Source organism: Scyliorhinus torazame, chromosome 1, assembly GCF_047496885.1.
Source record: "Scyliorhinus torazame isolate Kashiwa2021f chromosome 1, sScyTor2.1, whole genome shotgun sequence".
In the NCBI taxonomy this organism is placed as follows: domain Eukaryota; kingdom Metazoa; phylum Chordata; class Chondrichthyes; order Carcharhiniformes; family Scyliorhinidae; genus Scyliorhinus; species Scyliorhinus torazame.
The window spans coordinates 15706985-15728030 of NC_092707.1; the positions used below are offsets into that span (position 1 = coordinate 15706985).

General features: G+C 50.5%; 1 protein-coding gene across 4 annotated transcripts in view; it reads left to right on the top strand.

Moving 5' to 3' along the window:
• The window catches only part of golga3 (golgin A3), a 106724-nt gene extending 92614 nt beyond the window's left edge, over positions 1-14110 (top strand). For all 4 annotated transcript variants that reach the window (XM_072469317.1, XM_072469494.1, XM_072469574.1 and 1 more), the window contains 3 exons: positions 355-519; positions 10509-10672; positions 12151-14110. In XM_072469317.1, coding sequence (XP_072325418.1) covers positions 355-519; positions 10509-10672; positions 12151-12358 — 537 coding nt within the window. In that variant the 3' untranslated portion in view covers positions 12359-14110. The remainder of the gene's footprint in view (positions 1-354; positions 520-10508; positions 10673-12150) is intronic.
• Positions 14111-21046: the final 6936 nt, after the last annotated feature.

Consider the following 21046-nt stretch of genomic DNA (forward strand, 5'->3'; position numbering starts at 1 on the left):
AATATCACTAGTGTACCACCCTGCCTTTTGCATCGCAATGTGCGGGGAGATTAATAAACTTTTTGGTTTTCCATTCATTTTGGTTTCTGAAAGAAAATGTCCTAACGGTAGTTTTGTATAGTTTCAATCATGTTTCAAATGGATATGGTCCTCAACTCAACTAATCCTCAATTGGAACAAGGTTCTGCATTTATTTTCTGTTATCTTTATTGAACAGGTAACTATTGTGCTAATGTAATCAAAGTGATTTAATCATTTCCACCATACCTTTAGTATCTAGTGATTATTGCTAACTTATTTCAATGTAAAATAGTTTAAAATGTAGCTGATTCTTTCTTGCACTGTATTTTTCAGGGTATCAAGGCTAATTTGGAGGAACTGCAGGAGGAGCTGGCAGTAACCCGTAAGGACAAGTTCATGCTCCAAACTAAGGTGTCAGAACTAAGAAATACCATGAAGACATTACTGCAGCAAAACCACCAACTGAAGATGGACCTCAAACAGACAAAAACGCGCAAGGTAAATTGGCACCTCCAGGGCAGGACAGCATAGTGTCTGCCCCTAAAATATTTGCACTTGCCCAGATGTCTGAAGTACTAGTTGTGTGCACTGCTGTGACTTTGTCCAACTCAACTGATCACAGGAACAGGTGGGAACCATTTCACCCCTTGAGTCTGTTTCATGCCATTCAATGAGACCTGTTACCTAACTTCATATACCTGCCTGGGGGGGTGGAGAGAAGAGCGAAACATCAATCAGATTTGAACTAAGAATTGCCCCTCGCATGGATTCCTTAAGTGTCTAAAATTTGTTTTTAAGGAAAGGAACATGAAATATCGAACATTGTGTGTCATATCTGATGTTTCGGGCGGCATGTGGCGCAGTGGATAGCACTGGGACTGCGGCGCTGAGGACCCGCGTTCGAATCCCGGCCCTGGGTCATTGTCCGTGTGGAGTTTTCACATTCTCCCCGTGTCTGTGTGGGTTTCACCCCCACAACCCAAAGATGTACAGGTTAGGTGGATTGGCCACGCTAAATTGCCCCTTAATTGGAAAAAATGAATTGGGTACTCTAAATTTATACATTAAAAATAAATAAATCTGATGTTTCATTTTGCTTGTCTCAATGTGTTTGATATTTAGTAAACTGGTTACAGCACTGCAGGAGGCCGTTTGGCCCATTGAGTCCATGTTGGCTCTCTGCAAGATCAATGTAGCCCGTTCCATTCTCCGGCTCTGCAATTGTTTCCCTTTGTTGTGTTCTGCTTCTTCATGTAGCATAAGCTGCTTCCTTGATGTATACTCTGACAAAGGAAGGTTCAGACTTGGAGATGGGTTTAACACATTTATTGAACAGTTATCAGTTCTCCTACTTGAGTTCGACTCTCCTGCCAATCTTACTATAGTAACTCAATCTAACTAACCAGTCTGCTCTAATCCATGCAGTGGGTGTGATGCTTCCTGATCTGCCCCTGTCTCTGAGTGTCGCCTATGGAAAGAGAAAGCATGTGTGCCCTGTCCTTTTATATGGGTAGCCCCCTTGTGGTAGTGTCACCTCTGGGTGTGTCTTTACTGCCCGTTGGTCGTGTCCTATCTTACTGACCTATTGGTTGAATGTCTGGGTGTCATGATGTCTCTGGTGTTCCCTCTAGTGATAACCTAGTTTTAGTGTACCTACATTAACCCATTGTGTATTTACAGTGATGCATATCACCACACCCTTCAGATAAATATTCAGTTCCCTATTGAAAGCCACAATGGGATTTACTTCCATCATCCATACAGGCAGTGCATTTCAGCTTGCATCTACTCGCTGCAGCAAAATTATTAGCCTGATAACTGGTATCGATCACTCTTGAACCTAACTCCTTTGTCATCTGGTTAGATCAGACGTTCCAACAGAAAACGTAACATTAGCTGTTCTTTCTCCAGGTAATATTTAAATAATATCAACAACAAGAAACCTACATGGATATGATTGTAGTCATTCTTAATTTTAATCCTTCCAGTGTGAATGATGGCAAAACCTTCCTGGAGAATTCTGCAGCACTTTTCTGAAATGCATCATTTAGTTGCAGCTTAATTTAAGTATAACAATTTTTTCCCCCTAAATTTAAGAGTACCCAATTTTTTCTGCAAATTAAGGGGCAATTTAGCATTGCCAATTCACCTACCCTGCACACAGACACTGGGAGAATGTGCAAACTCCACAAGGACGGTGACCCGAAGCCGGGATCGAACCTAGGTCCTCTGCACCATGAGGCAGCAGTGCTAACCTCTGTGCCACCGTGCTGCCCTAATTTAAGTATAAAAATGATTGACAGACGAGTCAAAATTTAGTTCACTTTTTAGAAAAATATTTTTATTCAAACTAAATGTTCATTATTACAAACAGAACAACAGTACAGCCAATCCCATATTATTCATTAAGTACACCCACCAAGTCTCCCCTATTCCCTTCCCCCATGTGCCCCCCCACAAAGAAAACAAAACCTTAATCAGACTAAATGAAAGACCCCCCCCCCCCTTCCAGCTGACCGTAACCAGTCCCTGAAAAGGATGAAAGACTGCCACCCGGGTAGAACTCTTTTGCCGAAACCCTCATGATATACTAGATCTTCTCCAGGTGCAAAAATTCCATCAGGTCCCCCAACCAAGCCAAGGCCTTAGGCAGCACCGGGGACCTCCACTAACTGGCACAGCTCCAGCTGAATGCTCAAAATCCCTGACATTGTTTCAAAAAAGGAGACCATAAAGTTAACACGCTTGGGGCAAGATGGATAGCATGTGAATGTGATTCGCCAGCCCTCCTACAGCACCGCTCACACCTATCCTCCACCCCCGAAAAGAACTCCTCAAACACGTCCTTGTCAGGTACACCACCTCGCCCTCCCATTTTCTCTTTACCTCCTCCAGTGATTCTAGCTCTGTCGCCAACATTTGCCCATGGACATCCATATCTTACACTCTCCCAAATTGACCAAGGACAGGATGCTGTCCATAAGCAAAGGGGACGGTACCTGAGGCAATCAAGGAAGCTCCTTGCGTAAAAATGTACGTACCTGAATACATCCTCTCGGGAGCTGGAACTTCTTAAAAACTCGCCTAGATTGGCGAACCTACCCTCCAGGCATATGTCTCCAAACCTCTCCCAGTCCCATGCCATAATCAATAAGTCTAAGCCAGACTTCACAAACGTATGGTTCCTCCAGATTGGAACCACCAGCGCCATGGAGCCCAGTTTAAAATGCTGCCTAAACTGATTCCAAATTCTCAAGTGGCTATCACCACCGGATTTGAAGAGAATCGGGCAGGATAAAAAGAGAGTGGTGCTCGAACCAGGACATTCTGACTCGACCCTATGCACGAAACCTCCCCCGGCCCCCCTCCCCCCCCGGCCCCCCTCCCCCCCCCGGCCCCCCTCCCCCCCCGGCCCCCCTCCCCCTCCCCCCTCCCCCCCGGCCCCCCTCCCCCCCCGGTCCCTTCTCCTCTTCCCCCCCCCCCCGGTCCCTTCTCCTCTTCCCCCCCCCCCCCCGGCCCCTTCTCCTCCCCCCCCCGGCCCCTCCCCCCCCGGCCCCTCCCCCTCCCCCCCGGCCCCTCCCCCCCCGGCCCCTTTCTCCCCCCCCCCCGGCCCCTTCCCCCGGCCCCCCCCCCCCCCCGGCCCCTTCCCCCGGCCCCCCCCCCCCCGGCCCCGTCCCCCCCCCCCCCCCGGCCCCGTCCCCCCCCCCCCCCCGGGCCCCGTCCCGGCCCCCCCCCGGCCCCGTTCCCTCCCCCTCCCCCCCGGCCCCTCCCCCCCCGGCCCCGGCCCCCCCCCCCCGGCCCCCCCCGCCCCGGCCCCCGTCCCCCCCGCCCCTTCTTCCCCCCGCCCCTTCTTCCCCCCGCCCTTCTTCCCCCGCCCCTTCTTCCCCCCGCCCCTTCTTCCCCCCGCCCCTTCTTCCCCCCGCCCCTTCTTCCCCCCGCCCCTTCTTCCCCCCGCCCCTCCTTCCCCCCGCCCCTCCTTCCCCCCCGCCCCTTCTTCCCCCCCGCCCCTTCTTCCCCCCGCCCCTTCTTCCCCCCCGCCCCTTCTTCCCCCCCGCCCCTTCTTCCCCCCCGCCCCTTCTTCCCCCCCGCCCCTTCTTCCCCCCCGCCCCTTCTTCCCCCCCGCCCCTTCTTCCCCCCGCCCCTTCTTCCCCCCGCCCCTTCTTCCCCCCCGCCCCTTCTTCCCCCCCGCCCCTTCTTCCCCCCCGCCCCTTCTTCCCCCCCGCCCCTTCTTCCCCCCGCCCCTTCTTCCCCCCCGCCCCTTCTTCCCCCCGCCCCTTCTTCCCCCCGCCCCTTCTTCCCCCCGCCCCTTCTTCCCCCCGCCCCTTCTTCCCCCCCGCCCCTTCTTCCCCCCCGCCCCTTCTTCCCCCCCGCCCCTTCTTCCCCCCCGCCCCTTCTTCCCCCCCGCCCCTTCTTCCCCCCCGCCCCTTCTTCCCCCCCGCCCCTTCTTCCCCCCCGCCCCTTCTTCCCCCCCGCCCCTTCTTCCCCCCCGCCCCTTCTTCCCCCCCGCCCCTTCTTCCCCCCCGCCCCTTCTTCCCCCCCGCCCCTTCTTCCCCCCCGCCCCTTCTTCCCCCCCGCCCCTTCTTCCCCCCCGCCCCTTCTTCCCCCCCGCCCCTTCTTCCCCCCCGCCCCTTCTTCCCCCCCGCCCCTTCTTCCCCCCCGCCCCTTCTTCCCCCCCGCCCCTTCTTCCCCCCGCCCCTTCTTCCCCCCCGCCCCTTCTTCCCCCCCGCCCCTTCTTCCCCCCCGCCCCTTCTTCCCCCCCGCCCCTTCTTCCCCCCCGCCCCTTCTTCCCCCCCGCCCCTTCTTCCCCCCCGCCCCTTCTTCCCCCCCGCCCCTTCTTCCCCCCGCCCCTTCTTCCCCCCCGCCCCTTCTTCCCCCCGCCCCTTCTTCCCCCCGCCCCTTCTTCCCCCCGCCCCTTCTTCCCCCCGCCCCTTCTTCCCCCCGCCCCTTCTTCCCCCCGCCCCTTCTTCCCCCCGCCCCTTCTTCCCCCCGCCCCTTCTTCCCCCCGCCCCTTCTTCCCCCCGCCCCTTCTTCCCCCCCGCCCCTTCTTCCCCCCGCCCCTTCTTCCCCCCCGCCCCTTCTTCCCCCCGCCCCTTCTTCCCCCCGCCCCTTCTTCCCCCCGCCCCTTCTTCCCCCCGCCCCTTCTTCCCCCCCGCCCCTTCTTCCCCCCCGCCCCTTCTTCCCCCCCGCCCCTTCTTCCCCCCCGCCCCTTCTTCCCCCCCGCCCCTTCTTCCCCCCCGCCCCTTCTTCCCCCCCGCCCCTTCTTCCCCCCCGCCCCTTCTTCCCCCCCGCCCCTTCTTCCCCCCCGCCCCTTCTTCCCCCCCGCCCCTTCTTCCCCCCCGCCCCTTCTTCCCCCCCGCCCCTTCTTCCCCCCCGCCCCTTCTTCCCCCCCGCCCCTTCTTCCCCCCCGCCCCTTCTTCCCCCCCGCCCCTTCTTCCCCCCCGCCCCTTCTTCCCCCCCGCCCCTTCTTCCCCCCCGCCCCTTCTTCCCCCCCCGCCCCTTCTTCCCCCCCGCCCCTTCTTCCCCCCCGCCCCTTCTTCCCCCCCGCCCCTTCTTCCCCCCCGCCCCTTCTTCCCCCCCGCCCCTTCTTCCCCCCCGCCCCTTCTTCCCCCCCGCCCCTTCTTCCCCCCCGCCCCTTCTTCCCCCCCGCCCCTTCTTCCCCCCCGCCCCTTCTTCCCCCCCGCCCCTTCTTCCCCCCGCCCCTTCTTCCCCCCCGCCCCTTCTTCCCCCCCGCCCCTTCTTCCCCCCCGCCCCTTCTTCCCCCCCGCCCCTTCTTCCCCCCGCCCCTTCTTCCCCCCCGCCCCATCTTCCCCCCCGCCCCTTCTTCCCCCCCGCCCCTTCTTCCCCCCCGCCCCTTCTTCCCCCCCGCCCCTTCTTCCCCCCCGCTCCTTCTTCCCCCCCGCCCCTTCTTTCCAACGCCCCTTCTTTCCAACGCCCCTTCTTTCCAACGCCCCTTCTTTCCAACGCCCCTTCTTCCCCCCCGCCCCTTCTTCCCCCCCGCCCCTTCTTCCCCCCCGCCCCTTCTTCCCCCCCGCCCCTTCTTCCCCCCCGCCCCTTCTTCCCCCCCGCCCCTTCTTCCCCCCCGCCCCTTCTTCCCCCCCGCCCCTTCTTCCCCCCCGCCCCTTCTTCCCCCCCGCCCCTTCTTCCCCCCCGCCCCTTCTTCCCCCCCGCCCCTTCTTTCCCCCCGCCCCTTCTTCCCCCCGCCCCTTCTTCCCCCCCGCCCCTTTCCCCCCCGCCCCTTTCCCCCCCCCGCCCCTTTCCCCCCCCCGCCCCTTTCCCCCCCCCGCCCCTTTCCCCCCCCCGCCCCTTTCCCCCCCCTGCCCCTTTCCCCCCCCCTGCCCCTTTCCCCCCCCCTGCCCCTTTCCCCCCCCCTGCCCCTTTCCCCCCCCCTGCCCCTTTCCCCCCCTGCCCCTTTCCCCCCCTGCCCCTTTCCCCCCCTGCCCCTTTCCCCCCCTGCCCCTTTCCCCCCCTGCCCCTTTCCCCCCCCTGCCCCTTTCCCCCCCTGCCCCTTTCCCCCCCCTGCCCCTTTCCCCCCCCTGCCCCTTTCCCCCCCCTGCCCCTTTCCCCCCCCTGCCCCTTTCCCCCCCCTGCCCCTTTCCCCCCCCTGCCCCTTTCCCCCCCTGCCCCTTTCCCCCCCCTGCCCCTTTCCCCCCCCTGCCCCTTTCCCCCCCTGCCCCTTTCCCCCCCTGCCCCTTTCCCCCCCCTGCCCCTTTCCCCCCCCTGCCCCTTTCCCCCCCCTGCCCCTTTCCCCCCCCTGCCCCTTTCCCCCCCCTGCCCCTTTCCCCCCCCCTGCCCCTTTCCCCCCCCTGCCCCTTCCCCCCCCTGCCCCTTCTCCCCCCCCTGCCCCTTCTCCCCCCCCTGCCCCTTCCCCCCCCCCTGCCCCTTCCGCCCCCTCTCTTTCCCCCCCCCCGTCCCCGTCCCCTCTCCTCCCCCCGTCCCCTCTCCTCCCCCCGTCCCCTCTCTTTCCCCCCCCCCCCCCCGTCCCCTCTCCTCTGTCCCCGTCCCCTCTCCTCCGTCCCCCCCCTCCCGTCCCCTCTCTTCCCCCCCCCCCTCCCGTTCCCTCTCCCCCCCTCCCCTCCCGCCCCCTCTTCCCCCCCCCCTCTCCACCCCTCTTTTCCCACCCTCCTCCACCCCTCTCCCCCCCCTCCCCCCTCTTCTCCCCCTCTTCCCCCCTCTTCCCCCCTCTTCTCCCCCTCTTCCCCCTCTTCTCCCCCCTCTTCTCCCCCTCTTCTCCCCCCTCTTCCCCCTCTCCCCCCCCTCTCCCCCCCCTCTCCCCCCCCTCTCCCCCCCCAATCTCCCCCCTCTTCCCCCCCAATCTCCCCCCCTCTCCTCCCCCCTCTCCTCCCCCCTCCCCTCTCCCCCCTCTCCCCCCTCCCCCCTCTCCCCCCTCTCCCCCCTCGCCCCCCTCGCCCCCCTCGCCCCCCTCTCCCCCCCCTCTCCCCCCCCCTCTCCCCCCCCCTCTCCCCCCCTCTTCCCCCCCCCTCTCCCCCCCTCTCCCCCCTCCCCCCCCTCTTCCCCCCCCCTCTCCTCCCCCCCCCTCTCCCCCCCCCTCTCCCCCCCCTCTCCCCCCCCCCCTCTCCTCCCCCCCCTCTCCCCCCCCTCTCCCCCCCTCTCCCCCCCTCTCCCCCCCTCTCCCCCCCTCTCCCCCCCCTCTCCCCCCCTCTCCCCCCTCTCCCCCCCTCTCCCCCCCCTTCTCCCCCCCCTTCTCCCCCCCCTTCTCCCCCCCTTCTCCCCCCCCTTCTCCCCCCCCTTCTCCCCCCCTTCTCCCCCCCCTTCTCCCCCCCCTTCTCCCCCCCCTTCTCCCCCCCTTCTCCCCCCCCTTCTCCCCCTCTTCCCCTCCCCCCCTCCCCCCTCTTCCCCCCCTTCTCCCCCCCTTCTCCCCCCCCTTCTCCCCCCTCTTCCCCTCCCCCCTCTTCCCCTCCCCCCTCTTCCCCCCCTCCGCCCTCTTCCTCCCCCCTCTCTTCCCCCCCCCTCCTCCCCCCTCTCTCCTCCCCCTCTGTTAGATGTTTAGCTGCTGTTGTATAAAGAGTCAAATGTACTTCTGCCTTTACAAACACTTTTATTTCACATTAACAGACTCTACACAAAACTATATCTTCGCATCACCTGACACAAAGACCACCTAAACCATCTTTACATATCAATATCAATTATTGGATACTTAACATAAATGTGACAACTAATTGGAATGTCTTTTAACCCATTACTTAACACCCTTAACACCTACTTATTCTTCTCTAACCGCAGGAAGTCGTACAGGTCACCCAACTAAGCCGCTACCCCCCCCAGTGGCGATGCGGACCCCACTCCAACAAAATTTGCCGCCGTGCAATCAGAGAGGCAAAAGCCAAGACATTGGCCTTCCTCCTCTCCATGAGCTCCGGCTTCTCTGAATCCCCAAATATCACCACCAAAGGGGTCCGGGTCCACCTCCTCCTCCACTATCCTGGCTAAGACCACGAACACCCCCGCCCAGAATCTTCTCAATTTTTCGAAACCCCAAAACATGTGCGCTTGATTCGCTGCCCCCTGCCCACACCTCTCACACTCATCTGCTGTTCCCTGAAAGAACCCATTAATTCTCGCCTGAGTCATATGCACCCTGTGCACCACCTTAAACTGTATCAGGCTCATCCTTGCACAAGAGGAGGTCCCGTTTACCCTTCGCAGTGCCCCACTCCATACTCCCCAGTTGATCTCCCCTCTCAACTCCACTTCCTATTTCTCTTTGATCTTCACCACCCACTCGCTTCCCTGCTCCCCCAGCCACTTGGTATATATATTCCGAATTCTTCCCTCCCCTTCCACATCCGGAAGCCGCCATCGCTCCAGCAGGGTGTATCCCGGCAATCTAGGGAACCCCCTCCAGACCTTTCGCTCAAAGTCCCAAACCTGCAGATACCTGAACTCACTCCCCCTCGGCAGCTCTACCCTCTCCCTTAGCTCCTCCAGACTGACGAACCCTTCCTCCAAAATACAGATCCCTCACCTTGACTAGTCCCACTTCCCTACACCTCCTGTATACACTATCCATCTCTACCCACCCCCCCAAAGTTCAAACCCATGGTTCTCGCATAGAGACGTTAGCACTGACATCTCTTCCACCCATGTCTGCGTGGGTTAACCCCCACAACCCAAAGATTATCAGGTTAGGCCACACTAAATTGCCCATTATTTGGAAAAAAAATAATTGGGTACTCTAAATTTATTAAAAACACAATTTTAAATAATGAAGCAAGTTCGGCAATACCCCCCCCCCCCCCACGCTGCTGTCTCTGCCTCTGTAGCAGGGCCCTCCCCACCCTCGGCACCTTCCCCACCTATACAAAGTCAGAAATGATCGTGTCCACTTTCCGAAAAAAGGCCTTTGGGATAAAGACCGGGAGAGCTTGAAAGATAAACAAGAACCTCGGCGGAATGTTCATTTTCACCACTTGGACCCTCCGGCGCATCAAAATAATAATCTCTGTCTTTGAAAGATATCCGTAAACGAACCCGGTCCACCACCTCAATCTTCACGTTGCTCAAGGGTGGCCTTGGCCGTAGTAAAATTTCTTAACAGCCCTATGCCTTCTCGCCAGCTCTGCCCCAACATCTTGGTATATTCTGATGACATGGTCCTCCTATCTACAGTCTCGATGGTCCTTTACCTACCTCAGGACCTGCTCCTTATCCAGGTATTGAAGAAACCTGACTATGTTAGCCCGTGGTGGTTCCCTTGATCTGGGCTTCTCTCTCCGCGATCTATGGGCCCGGTCCAACTCTGGAGGAGTCGGAAAGACCAACTTTCCAAACCTATTGGACATGTAGTCCGTGGAGTTGGAAACCTCCAGGCCGTCCTGCAGCCCGACGATTCTTGAGTTCTGATGTCTGGAAAGGTTCTCCAGATCATCAACCTTGGCCGTTAGTGCTCTCCACTACTCACCCAGCACCGCCATCTCTGCGTCCAGGGAGACAATCCGGTCACTGTGGGCAGAGAGCGCCGCCTTCACCTTAGAATCATGCAAAGGAAGCTATTCGGCCCATTGAGTCTGCACCGACCCTCTGAAAGAGGACCCTACCCAGGCCCACTCCCCCTGCTCTATCCCTCACACCCCACCTACCTTTGGATGTTAAGTGGCAATTTAGCTTGGCCAATCCACATCAGAGGGTGGTGAATCTGAAATTCTCTTGGAAGATCAATCATTGAGCATGTTTAAGACCGAAATGGATAGATCAAAGGATATGGAGAAAGCGCGAGAAAGTGGCATGATCAGCCATGTTCTAATTGAATGGCAGAGCAGGCTCGACAGGCTGAATGGCATTCCCTGTTTCTATGAGGGGGAAAGAAGTAGAAGGATATGTCCTTGGGGTAAGATGAAATACAGTGGGAAGAGGCTCCTGTGGAACATAAATACCAACCCGACATCATATAGTTGGTGGGTCGAATGGCCTGTTTCTCGGCTGTAAAATCACGGTAATGCTACGATTAAACTTTTGTTTTTGAACAGAGAATAGAGTTGAAAGGAGATGCTGTTTCATCAAATCCTGTGACCCCAGTAAAGATCCCCGACTGCCCAGTTCCTGCCTCCCTCCTCGAAGAATTACTCAGGCCGCCGATGGCCGTGAGTAAGGAGCCCCTTAACAACCTGCACAGTTGTTTAAAGCAGTTGAGGTAAGTTCCGTGCAAAAAGGTTTGGGATTTTTAAAGTTTTCTTGCTGTTCTTATTGGGCCGGCTGGGTCTGCATGTGACTGAAGACCACCTGCAGCCATGCGGTTGACTCTTGAATGTCCTCCGTGGCCCAGCAAACCGTTCGGTTGCATCAAATCGCAACAAAAGTGGTCCGCTGAGGGCAAGGGGCAATAATACCGACCTTGTTGCGACGCTTGCGTTCTGTGAATGAATTAAAACAGTGATTAAACCCTTGAGTTTTGTGGTCGCAGTTGACATTTGACAAGATTTAATCATTATCGTCAGTCTCTTGTTCTCCACAGTCTCAATATTAGAATGTGAGAGGCAGTTAATATATTGTTACACAATTTCAAGAAAAACTGTATTTGCAGCTGGCAGCTTTAGTTATTTTGTTGACACCAGCTGGCTATATACTACTTCGTTTCCAAAGCTTTGGTTAATTACAATATTAATTTTCGTAACCTTATTCGCAAATTCTTAGTCAGTGGAAACCAAGGGTGGGATTTTGCCACTTTTTGGCCCAGTGTGATCTCGGGCCGAAAAGCAGAGGTAGCCCGCCGGTTATGCGGTCGGTACTTCCCAGTGGATTTTTAAATAAATTTAGTGTACCCAATTCATTTTTTCCAATTAAGGGGCAATTTAGTGTAGTCAGTCCACCTACCCTGCACATCTTTGGGTCGTGGGGGCGAAACCCACGCAAACACGGGGAGAATGTGCGAACTCCACACGGCCAGTGACCCGGGGCCAGGATCGAACCTGGGGCCTCGGCGCCGTGAGGCGGCAGTGCTAACCATCGTGCCACCATGCTGCCCACGATCCCAGTGTATTTTTTAACACTTTACAAAGAAACTGAAAGGGGGCGGGGAACCTGCTGTTGTCAACCTCTCCGTTCCATAACTCTTTTTTTAATTGTCACAAGTTGTCTTACATTAACACTGCAATGAAGTTACTGTGAAAATCCCCGAGTCGCCACACTCCAGCGCCAGTTCGAGTACACAGAGGTAGAATTCAGAATGTCCAATCCACCTAACCTGCACACTTTGGACTGTGGGAGGAAACCCACGCAGACACGGGGAGAACGTGCAGACTCTGCACAGACAGTGACCCAAGCCGGGACCCTGGCGCTATGAAACAACAATGCTAACCACTTCTACCGTGCGCAGGTTGCGCAGCACCTGTGGAGAGAGAGAGTCATTTACGATCTATGCTCAGAGTGATTAACCTAAAATGTTAACTCTCTCTCTCCCCACAGATGCTGCTTGATTGCCTGTGTTTTCAGTTTTTATTTTAGATTTCCAGCTTTTGCAGTGTTTCGCTTTTGCTTTCATAAATGTTGTTTTACTGTGAATTCATTGCTGCAGGACTATTCCGATCTTGGATTATCTGTGGGCAATGACTTAGGAGATCTAATTTATACTTTTTTAAAAAATCATTTCTCTCTCTCTCCTCCTATCCAAAGGCAAGAGATGGACAGTTTACAGCGGCAGATGGAGGAGCACACAGTAACTGTACACCAATCTATGTCATCATGGACACAAATGGAAGGACAGTTGATGGAACTTACTGTTGATGGCACCAGCCCAACAGCAGAACTGTCCAGCAATAGTACAGAAACTGACGTCGACAATGCTGAAAATACTAACCATGCGAATAGGACCTGTCAGTAGGGAACAGTTTCGGCACCGCCAGGAATATAAAAGCCCTCCCTATTGCTGACGCGTAGGAATGTTTTCCAAACCTCCTTGTGCTTTATTTATATTCGGGGTTTTCTTGGCAGCCTGGCAACCAATTCTTTCACACTACTTACTGGCTATGGATTTCAATATCACCTGTAGCTGCTTGAATCTACCTTCCGCATGTGATTTCTGTTAGGCCACTGGGTCCATACAAAGAGAAGAAAAAAAGAACAGGAGGTGGGAGGTAACTTTATCTTCAGAAGTCAATCCTTGGCTATTCAGTAGGCTGGGCTGACTTGGAAAAATTCTAGGGATTCCTGCCCTTTGAGTAATGGGGAGCGGAATAAATTCAGAAGGGCTTATAAAGATAAACATATTGATTCTAATTTATTAAAATTACATTTTAACTTTAAAAAGTTGTAAGTTTTTTGTTTTACAGTTCTGAAGTTTGAGACATATATTCGTTAGTTTAAGGCTCGGGCAGCATTATGTTGGTACTAAATAAGTCAAAAGTTCCACTGAGGACATTATGTTTTGTACACTTTCACCTTAGCATAAAGAACTTCTTTCTCTTGGAAGAAACCATAGTTTCCAAACATATTTTGCACCTTTTGCATCTCCCAAGTTTGTGGACTTGAGACAAGTTCAAACTGACTTTACCTAACCATGGTAGCAAATGCTGAAGATGCTCTTATGTATTATATTTTGCTTCTGTGCACACGCTTATGTATAACTTCATCTAAATGTTACAATTTTCGTGTTTCTTTACAACAATGCTGGGAGAGGGTTTGATCACACAACACATTTTAGCGCTCTGGGTTTGAATCTGGCCAAAACAGAAGGATGAAGGTTTCAAATCCAGCCCCCGGTGGATATGGGCTCACGTCACACATGCCCTGTAGTTGGCAATTACATTCAGAAGAAATGGAAATGTTACATAGGTGCCCTGGATGGTGCTCTTCTCTGTTGAGACTATGAAACATTTTTGGGACAAAATATAGGAAGCTTTAAACTGCAGACGCCTGTTACCTGGGAATACTGGTTGGCAACATTTGGTGCCTACGATGGAAGAGTAGTCCATTCCCCAGCACTAGGCATCCTCGCCATGATGAGCAGAAAGAAAAGTTATTTCTGTGAATCCTGGGTTACTAGTGCAATTTGTTTTTTTTTTCAAAAAGAGAACTGTAGAAAAATTATGGAACGTGCTCAGCAAAAAATCCCCTGCCATTTGAGTAAAATGTTCTGTCATGAAGAAAGCATGTCTGTATGTCACTATCAAGTGAGCTGAAAAGCAAATTCCTTTTTCAACAGTGGCATTGACACTTGGTCTAAGTAATGTATGAACCTAATGAGAGCTGCTTTAACTATTTGTCGGCATTTGTGCACTACATCAATTATTGTTTCTTCCATCCCGATAACTGCTGCTATTGTGAGATGGTGGAATAGTTTGCTCAGTAACTTTTCCCTATTCAGTTTAATTTCACTTTTGCTTTCTGTTCATTTTGTTTTTGATCTGGACTAGACTCTCTGGATCTACTTAGCAAATCTGTATGAAAGTTATGTAAGCATGTTAAGGGACTTAAATTTGTGCATAATATTGCTGGAGAGCATTGTGCAATAAACTATTTTTGGTAATGGTTTTCCATGTATGATTTACCTTTGGAATTTTTTTGTTTTAAAGTGAAGGCACAGCTTATTTACAACTTGCACGTGTGAAACCAATTAAATATGATCAGTCATCTACACAGCCTGTTTAACAGTTCATATTTTGCCTTGTATGAAAACTAAAGCATACAGAAGTTTGCATAAACGTTTTGTAACTCTCAATGGGAGCTATTGATCACACTTTGATTCCACAACTGAGTATCCATGAACAAACTATGTCCTTCCATGGTCAAGGAATGCACTGGAATTAATGTCTGATGGGAGTAATTGATTATACTCTGCACATATTTCCGTATGATGTTAAACAGCACGGATGAAGTTCCAACTTCTTGGAACCATTATCTAAATCACGGAACATAAGAATCACCACTATGTTGATTACTTTTGTCTTTCATTTTGCTAGCACTGAATGTCCAGTGCTCTCTGGTCTTGATAGTATTTTTTTGCAGGTTGTTTAACATTTATAGTGACATTGATGAAGCTGATAGATCTGTAGTTAGTTATAAGGAAATTGTATGTTCGGTATATTAGAATGCTCTGCCCGAGGGTGTGCTGGAGGCAGATTCAATCATGGCTTCCAAAAGAGAAGCCCATTACTTTCTGGAGAGAAATATTCCCTAGGAAAGACCGGAGAATGGAACTAATTGAGTTGCTCTCGCTGACAGCAGGCATGGACACAATGTGCCAAATGGGCACCTTCTGTGCTACAATTATTCAATGATTCCGCTATATAAAGCACGCAGTTTTAATGCATTTTTAAAAAAGCATTTAAGCTACGAATGGGTCACCAAAGATGAGGAAAATGTTGTTTTGCCGTTGAAAATGTTTAAGGAAACCTTATTGCCATCACTAACTTCCAGCAAAAGTTACTGGGTTTAACTATCAGAATAATTGCTGCCGTTGTTCAATAAAGTGAATAAAAGTATGTAATTAAAGTTCCTGCAGCTGCTTGTTTTTGTGTGCTTCATAATCTGAATGCTTATTGATTGACATTCCTACTTTCCAGTTAAGCACTGCAAAATGAACAGTGTTAAAAGTTCCAACTTCATTAAAAAAGGAAGAGTACCGCTACTATTTGAAGGGTTTTTCTGAAAGTAGGTGTGTGGATTAAACACATGTCACACTTCAGTGACCCAAGTGCAAATGCACTTCAGAATAAACAACTGCTGCCTTTAAATATCCGATGCGTGAACTGAATTCATGGGAGTCTCAAACCAAAGAGAAAATGCTGGAAAATCTCAGCAGGTCTGGCAGCATCTGTCGGGAGAGAAAAGAGCTAACATTTTGAGTCCAGATGACCCTTTGTCAAACCATCTGGTCATCTGGACTCGAAACGTAAGCTCTTTTCTCTCCCTACTGATGCTGCCAGACCTGCTGAGATTTTCCAGCATTTTCTCTTTGGCTTCAAATTCCAGCATCCGCAGTAATTTGCTTTTATCATGAAGTCTCGATGTAGTTCCTAGTAGGCAAGCGATTTCACTTGCTCCAAGTTGATGCTAAATTGGTAACCATACTTAGACTTACTTGTGTGTGTATATATAAATATATATATATGCATATGTCTGTATATATATTATATAATTGAAATGTTTCCAGATTTATTTATGCAGCATTCGTTTGTGAAATTATGATTAACTTGTTTAAAATTAAAGTTTTTGTGAACCTACAGATGAGATGGGGGTCAAAGTCTGAGCAAAACAAAACCGCTATTCCTAGTACATTCAGTCTCCAAGGAGTTTTGGGAAAAAGTAACTAATCCTAGTCTGATGGAATAATATTTCCTACATGTTTCACAAAATATTAATTTACCTGTAAAGCTAGTATGCCCTAAGACTATGAAAGCTGCTTTACAAATACAAATTTGTTCTTGATTTAGCCTTGATTTTATCCTATTTAATGAACACAATAAAAGCCTATACTAAATTTTGGGAAGTATTACTTTGCATCTTTTGTGGAAGTTTGTAATCAATTTCTGTGTGTGATTGTAAATCTTTAACTTTCTTTTGCCGTTTTATAATTTTGTATTCAAAGTTGTGAAACTGCATCTGCTCTTAATGATGCTTTGCACGCTTGTTCGCATTGTTGTGTGTTTTGTATCTTTGTCCATTCTGTAGTGGAGTACAGTGCCAAGGGAGGATGCCAAGTTGACTGGCATGCGACCTTCCCAATGTTGACACTGTACTTCATTGGGCAGATAGTCCAAAATGTATATTCAGAAGGATCTTTTGACGAGCTATACAAGATGAGCTGCTATTTCCCATGCTGTTTTTGCTCTAGAAGTTGGAAACCATCTGTTTTCAGTAACTGCACCTTGTTGCTAATTATCTGAAAGGGAGGTAAAGGAATGTTTTACTATGCTGCATCCATTTAAGATTGCAAGTATATACAAGGGCCACATATAATATGCTGCTATATTTAAGATATTGTCATGCAATGAAACCAAAATATAAAACTACAGTATTACACAAACAAAATAACTCTTTATGGAATGTAAGATTATGGCTCAAGGTAACTCCTCTGTCAAGACTGCTACATATCTCAAAAAATTATGTTTTGGTGCACAGTGACATTACATCAGTGACTTTAAGGGATAAGATTTTTTTTTCTCAGTTTGGTGATATAAAAGACACTTTGTCAAAGCTTTTCACCTTGCACTGATCAGGTCAATTGGTAAGAATGACAAATATAAATGGAACAATGATTTATACTGCATGCAAAGAGAAATTAGATTTAGATGTGTTACGAGTACTGAGGTACAGTGAAAGTATTGTTCTGCGTACAGTCCGGGCAGATTGTTCCATACATTAAAAACAGGACTTACGATAAATATTCTATTTAAATACATAGACATCGGGCAAAGCGTACAGAGTATAGTGCTACAATAGAAGTGAAGATGTGTAGAGAGATCAGTTCAGTCCATAACAGGGTCATTCAGCAGTCTGGCAACGATGGGGACAAAACTGTTGTTGAATTTAGTGCGTGTTCTCTCTGACTTTTGTATCTTCTGTCTGACAGAAAAAGGTTGGGAGAGCAAATAACCCAGATGGAAGGGGTCTTTGTTTATGCTGCCTGCTCGGAGGTGTAGACAGTCGATGGATGGGAGGTGAATTTGCACGATGGACTGGACTGTGTTCACCGTTCTGTAGCTTCTTAGTCTTGGGTCGAGCAGTTGCCATACTAGGCTGTGATGCAGCCAGATAGGATGCTTTCTATGGTGCATTTGTAAAAATTGGTAAGAGTCCAATGTGGACATACCGAATTTCCTTAGTTTCCTGAGGAAATAAAGGTGCTGAAGGGCTTTCTAGGTTGTGGTGTCGATGTGGGTGGACCAGGACAGATTGTTGGTGATGTGTACACCTAGGAATTTTAAGCTGTCAATCATCTCCACCTTGAGTGCTGATTGGATGGCAAATGGACTCTGGCCGAGGCATTACTATGGTGAATGGACCAGTTAACTGATTACTGGCAGTTGACTGCCAAGCTTTTTAAAAATTCAAGATTTTATCAAGATTTCAGAAAGCAGCAAAGTAAGGCTACATTTTACAATCTTAAATGTCAATCAAACTTAAATAGTAAAAGAAAAAGCAAACACTAGCATTACAGAACTATCAAATTTTGATGGTTAAATTGAGGGTGAATGGTCGTTTGCATTTACGAGCAAGATTCAAATGAAAGAACCCAATAACAAATTAAACCGTTAATTTTTGACAAGAAGTCTCTCAACTTACTACGATCAGTTTGGAATAATTTTAGAATATTTGGTTTTACTTGAGGTGAAAAATTGGCAATCCTGTCTACTTGCAAATGATACACCGAGAGCTATGAGTTGATGGGGATAGCTACTGTCCCATAGGATATTTTTAGGCACTATTTCTGTGTTAAGCTTGCATGGTGAGCTGGGGCTGTATTGATAAGATTGTTGCTGAGACTAATTTTATAACGTGTGAATCCCAATGTGTATATTGACCAGTGAAGGTAGGCTTGCTTGGACCCGAAAACTACCCAGTTTACCTTGAATTACTCTGGAAAGACACGATCTCAAAAATTGGAACAACGGGTTAAACCAGCTGTTTCACGCTGCTCCTATGTGATGACTAGGTGAGTGATACTTTCCACTAACGGAATGCTGCTGTCAATCCAAGTCGACCACACAATTGAGTAACTTTGTGAATGAGTTTCAGTGCCGGTGTGGTGCCAGGCAGCTTGGCCGTATGTTCCAACAATTGGTTGATTGAACCAAACGTTATGTTCCTTAGCTTGTTGGTAATAAGCAGAGTACTGAACCAACCTGCGCGTGCAAAACCCAAAACAAAGTCTACTGTTAACTGTTGATTTCACGATTGGGCCGCTCTTGCTCAACCATCTTGTGTAAATAGGTACATTAATGACCTATTTAAGGCAATAGGTTGAACTCCTAATGTGGCTCATTTATGTTCGCTAGAAGTGGTATGTGTACCTGGGGATCTGTTCCCTGTAATAAAAGGATTATGTTCAAGCCTTGTGCCTTTTTTGAATTGCCTGAGAACTTGGAGAGATAATGAGTTTCTCAGTGCTTTCTCCATGGCAATACCATGAAATCAGAGTCAACTTGCCAACTAATCAGCACATCTTTTATCCTGTAGTATAAATCATGATCCTTTAAAATGTTTTGTGCCTTTGTTCAGATGGGTGCAAGACAAAAAGCTTTGGTAACATACCTCTTTTTTCAGGCATGGTAGCACAGTGGTTAGCACTGTTGCATCACAGCGCCAGGGTCCCAGGTTCGATTCCCAGCTTGGGTCACTGTCCGTGTCTGCGTTCTCCCCGTGTCTGCGTGGGTTTCCTCCGCGTGCTCCGGTTTCCTCCCACAAGTCCCAAAAGACGTGCTTGTTAGGTAAATTGGACATTCTGAATTCTCCCTCAATGAACCCGAACAGGTACCGGAGTGTGACGACACAGTAACTTCATTGCAGTGTTAATGTAAGCCTACTTGTGACAATAATAACTTATTATTATGTATTGAGTGTTGCAAAATTGCAGTTTCTCATGGTGCAGAAGGAGATTAATGTGTACATTTTGAGATCGTTTTGAATTTGATTGTTATGTGTACCGATGTACAGTGGAACGTATTGTTCTGCGTACAGTCCAGACAGTTCATTCTGTGCATGAAAAAACATAGGACATGCATAAAACACAATGTCAATTGATCTGGTCTCTGAATGAGCAATGCACCCAGTGACATTCCTCTCCCCAATAATTCCGATAACCTAATTCCCTTTTGAATGATTCCATTGAATGTGCCTCCAGCAGACTCTTGGGTACTCCAAACCCTAAACATTTGCTGCATTTAAAAAAAAATATCCTCCTATCACTTTAGCTTTTACTAATTATTTTATTTTTAAAATAAATTCAGAATACCCAATTTTTCTTTCCAAGTAAGGGGCAATTTAGCGTGGCCAATCCGCCCACCCTGCACATCTTTTTGGGTTGTAGGGGTGCGGCCCACATAGACACTGGGATAATGTGCAAACTCCACACAGCAGTGACCCAGGGCCAGATCGAACCAGAGTCCTCGGCGCCATGAGGCAGCAGTTCTAGGCACTGTGCTGTCCATATTATTTTAAATCTGTGCCCTCTTGTTGTTGATCCTTTTATGAATGGTAACTATTTCTCCCTATCCACTTTGTCCAGACCCCTCGAGATCTTGAATACTCTTTATCAAATCTCCTCTCCGCTTTCTTTAAGGAAAGCAGTCCTAACTTCCAATCTATCTTCACAACCAAAATTCCTTATACTGAAATCATTCTTGTGAATATTTTGTGCACCCTTTTTGACGTCTTCCCATCCGTTCTAAAGTGCAAATCCCGGAAGTGGATTGACTCCCACAGCTGTCTGGACTACAGCTCTTCGCACCCTACACCCTGTAAGGACACCATCCCTTTCTCTCCGCACCTTCGCATTTGTTCTGATGATGCCACTTCCCAACATGGTGCTTCGAAAATGTGTTCATAGAACATAGAGTCCAGAAGGAGGCCATTTGGCCCATCGAGTCTGCACTGACTCACTTATGCCCTCACTTCCACCCTATCCCTGTAACCCAATAACCCCTAATGTTTTTGGTCACTAAGGGCAATTTATCATAGCCAATCCACCTAACAAGCATGTCTTTGGATTATGGAAGGAAACAGGAGCGCCCAGAAGAAACCCACGCAGACTCCGCACAGACAGTGACCTAGTGGGGACTTCACATATAGTGAAGCCACAGTGCTAGCCACTTGTGCAAGTGCTGCCCATGAGTGTCCACCTCACCCGTTTCCCTGTAATTCCATAATCTTCCTCAACCATGATTTCCCACCTACAGTTGTGGACAGGGCCCTCAACATTGTGCGGTCCAACACCCGCAACACAACTCTCATCCCTTCCCCTCCCTTCCAGAACAAGGATAGAGTCCCCCTCGTTCTCACATTCCACCCCAGCAGCCTCCGTATGCAAAAAATAGTCCTCTGCCAGCTTTGACAAAGGGTCATCTGGACTCTTGATGTTGGCTCTTTTCTCTCTACAAATGCTGCCTGACCTGAGATTTTCCAGCATTCTATCCTGGAACTGGAAGTAGGACTCTAACCAAGACTGAGCTAGTGAAATGTACAAATTCAACATAGCCTCCCTGCTCTTGTACTCTGCCCAAGATACTGTATGCTTTATTAATTGTTCTTAACCCATCCTGCCATATATATATATATATATATATATATATATATATATAAATATATATATATATACATATGTGGGGGGGGGGGGGGGGGTTTCCTCCCGGTGCTCTGGTTTCCTTCCACAGTCCAAAACTGTGCAGGTTCGGTGGATTGGCCATGCTAAATTGGCCCTTTAGTGTCTGAAGATGTGGAGTTATGGGGCAGGTTTTGTGGGCCTAAGAATGCTCTTGTGGAAGGTTGGCACAGACCTGAGGCGCTGAATAGCCTCCTTCTGCACTATAGGAATTAGCATCCCGACAGTGCAGAAGGAGGCCATTTTGCCCAT